Source organism: Miscanthus floridulus, chromosome 16 (genome assembly GCF_019320115.1).
Source record: "Miscanthus floridulus cultivar M001 chromosome 16, ASM1932011v1, whole genome shotgun sequence".
Taxonomy (NCBI): Eukaryota; Viridiplantae; Streptophyta; class Magnoliopsida; order Poales; family Poaceae; genus Miscanthus; species Miscanthus floridulus.
Window position 1 is genome coordinate 111405006 of NC_089595.1, and position 7080 is coordinate 111412085.

At 45.6% G+C, this 7080-nt stretch overlaps 1 protein-coding gene across 3 annotated transcripts; it reads right to left on the reverse strand.

Moving 5' to 3' along the window:
- Positions 1-306: 306 nt before the first annotated feature.
- LOC136512181 (glucose-1-phosphate adenylyltransferase large subunit 3, chloroplastic/amyloplastic) lies at positions 307-6072 on the reverse strand. Of its 3 annotated transcripts, none has more exons than XM_066506161.1 (16): positions 5775-6069; positions 3917-4142; positions 3690-3809; positions 3006-3176; positions 2781-2870; positions 2604-2690; positions 2462-2517; positions 2278-2371; positions 2056-2168; positions 1916-1988; positions 1691-1771; positions 1466-1552; positions 1272-1376; positions 1064-1170; positions 879-939; positions 307-744 (listed from the first exon to the last, which is right to left on the reverse strand). In XM_066506161.1, the coding sequence occupies exons 2-16, from the start codon at positions 4127-4129 to the stop codon at positions 643-645; spliced, it is 1560 nt and encodes a 519-aa protein (XP_066362258.1). In that variant the 5' UTR covers positions 4130-4142; positions 5775-6069; the 3' UTR covers positions 307-642. The 3 variants fall into 3 exon arrangements, 2 of the variants coding, with proteins under 2 accessions (XP_066362258.1, XP_066362259.1); XM_066506162.1 differs by lacking the exon at positions 5775-6069 and adding an exon at positions 4257-4433; XR_010772996.1 differs by lacking the exon at positions 307-744 and having other exon boundaries at positions 898-939; positions 1064-1193; positions 5775-6072.
- Between the last annotated feature and the right edge of the window lie 1008 nt (positions 6073-7080).

The following is a 7080-nucleotide window of genomic DNA, read 5'->3' on the forward strand; positions in this document are numbered from 1 at the left end:
AACATGGCCTACTCTATGAACTGATCTACTCTCCATCATGTGTTTTTCCACCCTGGCATATCAAGGGTTTATTTTGCTTTTTTCTTTTAGCTCTTCCGTTCAATGGAAATTAATAAGTAGGTGTAACCTTCTGTTCTCCGGAATTGATCCAGGTCAGAACCTTCCTATCATCATGCCCTGTTTAGTTAGTAAATTAGAAACGAAGCTGAAAAAGGTAGAGCAAAGAAGTCCCAAACAAAGCCAAAGGCAATGCATATGCTGCGATGGACTGGAGCTGCTATAGCTGCGAGTGAATCAGTAATCCGATATGGAGATGAGGGGCAGGTTCCATTTGTTGTGTCCGAGTTTATTTACAAGATGCACCAACGATCCCCGAGAGTTGCTGCGGCTTTGCTCGCCCAGCTTATTGCACTGTTCACACTAGTCGCTACATATAACATCAGGAAGAGCTACTGGAACCAATGCTACCGCACCAAACCATTTCTCTTGTCTTCCATTGCATCCGGCACCAGCCCTTCTTCTTCCTATGTTCTTGTCCCTCGATCAGCCCAAGGCAAGGTCGGGCGCCTCAAACTAACTCTCAAGACGACGACAGATGAGTGATGAGAACCTGTAGCCTTGCACCATGGGTAGGTTAAGTCTCTATATGACGGTGCCGTCCTTGATGGTTGCGTTCTTCAGGATCACCACGATCCCAGACCTGATGTAGTACCCTTGCTCCGGCCGGTCAGCTTCTTCGACGCCCTGGCAGATAAGATATGATGCAAGTAGAATCATTGAGCAGTGTTGTTGTTGGTCTTTTTTTCGAAAAAAGACGTGTCTTCTTTTTTACAAAAAAAGATTTCAGCTCTGAAACTTGTCTCTCCCCATTTGCTCACCTCGGTATTTGTTATGGAGACGTTCCTTCCAACCCTCGCGTTCATGTCGATGATGCAGTTGCTGCAAAGCATCGACAGACGAGCTTAGGTCATCATGTTATGATGTGGAGTACTACTAGTCTATTTCTTTCTTCCATCAATTAAAAACCGTGTATGTTGTTTCGAGGTTCAAGCCAAGCACTCACCTTATCTTTGTGTTCTCCCCTACGCCAATGGGCACCTTGCCCTCGGACAGTAGCCGTGAAATCTCGTCTTCGGTCTCGTACAAATCCGCACCCATCATCATGGTATTCTGCAAGCACCGTTTGTGTCAATCTGCAGGTGCTCAAAACAAGACTGAGTAGTCATTGTATGAGTAAATTCAGTCGCTGTCTTGTTGATGAGCAAGCATACCTTGAGCTCGCATCCAGAGTTTAGGCGTGAACGGACACCGACGATAGAATGCTCAATGGCACATTCACGCAAGAAGCAGCCGTGTGAAATGATCGCGTCTTTAATCTGCACACGTGAATCCAAAGGTCAAATAGGCACAGCTCATATTACAGTTTACAGATCGTAGGCATCATCATTCCATGGGAAGCGCGTACCCTGCACTTATCCGACTTCGTTGGTGGCAAGTACCGAGGGGAAGTGAAGAATGGTGTTTTCGGATCGTAGAACTCAAACTTTGGAGGCTGCGATGGGGCACATGAGAATTGATGAAAATAGTATCAGTTAGTCTGGATGGAAATTTATCATTTGAAGACATTTTCAGTCTAGATGCATGGACAGATAGTGCATATTAGAACTAAGGAAGAGAAAACAGAATATACCTGCTCGCAGAGGGCCATGTTTGCATCAAAGAATGATCTGATTGTTCCAATGTCCTCCCAGTAGTCAGTGAAAACATATGCCTGACAAACAAAGTCACATGAACTGTCTGTGCATTTGATGTCATACTGCTACCCTAATAGAGTCTGGACTCGTGCAAAGCTGACTGCCTGACTGGGCAGTGATTTATCAAATAATGAAAGTGAATCACAAAGGAATGGTTTTACCTGTACATTGTGCTCATGTAAAGCTTTGGGCAGAATTTCAGAACCAAAGTCATGCAGTCCAGCATACCTTGACCTATAAATGCTACAGTTAGAACACAGACTACATGGGAACTGTATGACCACACAGAGAAAGCTCTTACTTTAGAAGGTCTAAAAGAACCTCTCTCTTAAAAACGTAAACTCCCATTGAAGCAATATAGGGATATTTAGTTGGGTCATCAATGGCGAAATTGAGAAAGCTGGTATCCACTTTCTGCAACGAGCAACAGTGTACATTTCAGATAGTGCTAGTTTTGTAAGATAAGTTATTCTTGGAAGGTTCCAATATATATCTGAGTCCCTGTGGTAAGATGATTGCTAACCATTTCTTCCAAGGCAGCACCCTTTGGTTTCTCAGAGAACTGAATTACACGGCCTGAACTGTCGAACTTGACTAATCCATAGTCAGATGCTCGACTTGCAAAACAAAGACAATAAAATCAGCATACGCACCAGTTTTCTGATGACAGGTACTGAAAAAATTAGAAACCTGATGTAATGACATACCTCTCTCCAACAGGAGCGCATGATAAAGTAATGTCCGCATTGTCATCTACATGTTTCTGCAAATGGTAAATGCCAGGGCATCAGGCAGTTAAAATAAAAACATATACGCATACAATAGAATATACAGGAGTGTATCACCAACCTGCACAAGCTCCATGTAATCCATACGATAGAGCTGATCTCCTGACAAAATCAAAATGTGTTCTATAGCTTTATGCTTGTAATAATCCTGAAGAAGTACACACAACATAAGATACATTGTTTCAGGGATGGAAGTAAGTCAGGCAAAGTAACATCAGCCACTAGACATAATTATTACCTCAAGTACCCAGATAAATTTTCTAACAGCATCTGCTGTGCCCTGGAACCAACCAGCAGCCTCCCCAGGCATTTGCGTTGCAGCCAGCACCTATATGTTGTCAAAATTATATCGGTAATGTATGCTTTAATCAAATAAAGAAATTTAACCAAGCTCCAAGATGGAAATCATGAGAAGAATATTTGCAAGCTCTTGACTAAACCAATCAAATTTGAGGTGACTTACCTCAACAGATCCATCAGTGAAGTTGATTCCCCCACCAAGATAGGTACGGTGAATGTGACGGTTAAGAGAAGTTGAGTTGAACTGAGTCATGACGAATATCTTGTTTATGCCACTGTTGAAACAGTTGCTCATGGGGATATCAATAAGCCTGTAACATCCTCCAATAGGAACCTAAGTAATGCAACAAAAGGAAAGAAACAAGATTCAGACCACTGATTTAAAGATGTCTGCAATGACTATATGGATGGAGATGGATAATCATGGATAGCCTTGAGTTTGACATCATGTCCGTTAAAGTAGTGGAAGGCATCATGGGGGGTGGGGGGATTGGGCCCCTGACACTAATTAATAATTTAAACACGATACGGAAACCTTGCTACTGCAGGAACTATAGTTGAACTACCTTTGTCCAAATCAATTACCATGTGCATAGGACAGTTGAAAAAAGAAGAGAGAGATAACTCATGTCTGCTTTAAAAACTTAGAGCTGGCAGATCAAACTGAACATTTCTAGCAAAGCGACAGACTTTTGGTTCCTTCTGCAGTAGAGGTGTATCAGCTTAAAATACAAATAAAGCTGGAGATTGATAGAGATCTCTAGATCCTGTCTACTTAATAAGCCTGAAGATGTCTATTAAATTGGTACTTCTTGCAACTTGAAGCCAATAAAGTGTGTCATCTTACAGCAGGAGTGGCCCTTGTGCTTGTGAGAGGGAAAAGCTGAGTCCCAGTACCACCACCCAAAATGACGGCAGCAACTTCGTTAGGATCAGCATAACTCCTCCGAAAGGAGGTTCGGACGACCTGTAAGTTTTTGCATCCAGAAATTGAGAATTCTAGCAGCTAACATCAAATAAAAAAAAAGGGCTGTGATGAAACACCAACACTGTTATCCACAGGATGAAACTTACAAGAGTGTCTGGGCCAGCATCTGATGTGAGCACGCACTGAGCGCTGCTCACAGCACCCCTTGCACCAGAACACATCCTCCTCGATGCCTTGTTGCGCCTGATGCTGCAGGAGTTCCCGATCCTCATCCTCCCACTCCAAGAACCTTCACCGTCTCTCCTCACTGGGCTCATACATGCTTTTCCCTCTAGGGGAAACACACTGCTGAACTGCATATCTGAAGCACACCTGCACAATCACAACCATTAACCACCAAGCAGTCCTGGAAATCTATTTCACTACGTACTAAATCAAGAGGCAGGGCAAAAACTGGATTGGAACAAGTTAAAAAAAAAAACTGACTTTCTTGCCTAGTTCCTGATAAATCCCCACATCATCCAAGGGAAAAAGGAGCCATACTTTTTGCAGAATCCTTATTGTGGTAACAAGGGATCATCAACGTAGTCACGGAATAACGGACTGGGTAAAGGGCGGTTGTGCAATTATGTACAACCACGGAGATTTTGAAAGCGAAGGATGGAAGCACACATCAGAATGAGGAAAGCTATAAAAAGGACCTTCTGCCTTCTTTTCGGGAGATAGGCATGTGAATCACAACATCTCAGTCTCAGGCCCAGTTGGGTTGGATCTTTTCTTCCTTATTACACTCTAAACTCAAATAGAAGCAAAGTAGAATAGGGGAAAATTGCAATTGAAAATGATACTCGAGCTCTTCAAGGACCTAAATTATTCCACAAGCGAGGTAGTGGCGAAGCCACCGCCCGGCCACCCCGGGCGGCCGGCCGGGCTCCTCGGCAAACTTCAAAAGAAAAATTCCTATATATCAAAGAAAAATGCTATAATTTGCTAGGTAAATATTCTTGCACAATGAGGATCGCCCGGGCTTCGAAAAACTTAGCGAGGGATGAAAAGTAACCAGAACAAATAGTAACAACCCCATTCTCAAAAAAAAAAGTAACAACCCCAAATAGCAACCCAGCCACCTAAAAACAAGTGGAGCTAACCAGAACATCTGCAGGACAGATTCATACAAAAAATGGGAGAGATTGCAGAAAGTGCTTCAGAACCAAGTGGAAGCGTGGAGCCTCTCGACACAAGGAAAAAAGTCGGCACTTCCGGAACTGTTTAAGGACAACAATGATGAAACGGGGCTGGCCACAAGTCAAATACAAGTATAAAACCAACTGCGCAGGATCCAAGAACGAAACGGAGGATCCCTTTTTGCTGTTGGGAGACGAAAAGAAATAGGTGGAAGAACACGTCAACTCCCCCCATCCACCGAGAAAAGTACAGCCTTCTAGTTGTAGGGAGCGGCAACCAAGAATGAAATCTTGCGGAGATTGTACAAGAACTCAATAACATTTGCTGCAACATCAATTCTGGCAAAATATAACTGGAAACAAAAAAAAACAATTCAGGGAAATTCATCCACACAGCGCGAGAAACCAAGGACTAGGATCCTAGCCGCCGCCGCTGCCGCCTAGTCAGTCCTCTGAAGAATTCGTAACGGATCTCTCCTCCTTGTCCCTCACCTCGGCGAGGGCTGATCCCTTCTTCGCGGACACACTCACCGGCACCCACCTGATCCACCGCCCCTCCTGCCGCCGGCGCCAAACTCCTATACACAGCTAATAACATGACACACACGGCAGCATTCGTTGAGGGCAGCATCACATGCAAAACACATTCATTCGACCACCCATCCCAGGACCGAACAACGAGCGCGCGCACCCGGGCGCAGTTGGCCGCCTCTCAATCAGAGGCCTCCGTCGACTTTAGAACCAAAATGCGCAGCCGCGGAACCAAGCGATCGACGGCATGCCAACGAAGGAGACAGAGGAACAAACAGAGCTGGGTTACCTAGGGAGGGAGGGACGGACGGACGGAGCAGCCGACGGATGAATGGATCGATTGCGCCGGGAGTCGGAGGGAGGGACGAGAGAATGGGTGGCCGCGACGGTGCGAAACGGTGGTGATGTGGCGCGGGCGGCGGCTTATAAATCGGGGCGCGGCCGTTGCGTTGGAGTGGAGTGGGGAAGGAGGAAGGCGAGGCACTGGAAATCTGGAATGGACGGACGAACGGTGGACGAGGTGGCCGCGGCCTCGCTTGGCGCTACGCGTGTGCCCCGCTCCCCGTGCACCCGCGCCTGCCCATGTGGGAGGGGAGGAGCCCGGCGCACGGTAACATAATAAAAAGTAACAGAACCCACCCCGCACCGCCCCATCTCCTTCCACCGCGCCACCGCTCGCCGTCCGGCGTGACGCGCACGCTCGCGGCCCGGCCCCGTCCGTTTCTGTGCGTTTTGCCGCGGATCAAAATGCCTAGCTACTCGTCGCTTGCATTGGTGGTTCGATCTGACGTGAGATGAAGATTTCTGGCCGTTGGTTGAGAATGAAAAAAAAATCTTGTGGGGACTCCTTGGAATGCAGTGTTACCTTTTACGAGCTGAGTACGTAGGCTGTAATCGGCTTGGTAGACACGCGTCGGCTGTTTCCGTCGTGCAAAAGTATAATCCTATCGCAGCGGATCTTTAATATTAATTAGAAGTATTAAACATAGACTAATTATAAAACTAATTAAACAGATCGAGGCTAATTTACGAGACGAATATATGATTTGACAATAGAGTGCTACCTAATTATGAATTAATTAAGATAGATTCGTCTCGCTAATTAAACTACTCCGGTGCAATTAGTTTAATAATTATCTCATGTGTTAATGTGTCTGAACTTTAGCAGCTAAATCAAAACACAGCCGACTCCGTTCCCCACCGGTTCGCCGCCCGCCCACCCCACTCAGCTCCGCTCCTCCCACTCGAGCCATCATGCCCTCGCTTCCCGTGCCATATCCGAAATTTTCGGTACAGAATAGAATTCGTACGTGTGTTAGCCAGGGGATCACTCTTTCACTCGTGCAAGTGAACCCTTCCTAGATGCAACTTATACCTTAAGGAAAAAAACAAAACTCAAATAGCCAGCACGCTGTGAAATTAGAAGAGTGACCGATCCAAACTTGCCGTGTGTTGGCGGGCAACTCGGTCTTACCGCGCCGCCAAACAAACTTGCTTACCAGGGTCTGATTTAGATTGAGGTTAGGAATTAGTATTTGGTACTATATCAATTTCGTTTGTATTTGACAATTATTATCCAATCATGGCCTAACTAG

Excerpts from the sequence above, each read along its gene's own strand:
- LOC136512181 (XM_066506161.1), bottom strand. The coding sequence starts at position 4,129 with ATGCAGTTCAGCAGTGTGTTTCCCCTAGAGGGAAAAGCATGTATGAGC. Across the intron at positions 2,871-3,005 it reads TCACTGATGGATCTGTTGAG|GTGCTGGCTGCAACGCAAAT; the intron begins GTAAGTCACCTC and ends GACAACATATAG. Across the intron at positions 1,171-1,271 it reads ACTCTGGATGCGAGCTCAAG|AATACCATGATGATGGGTGC; the intron begins GTATGCTTGCTC and ends CGGTGCTTGCAG.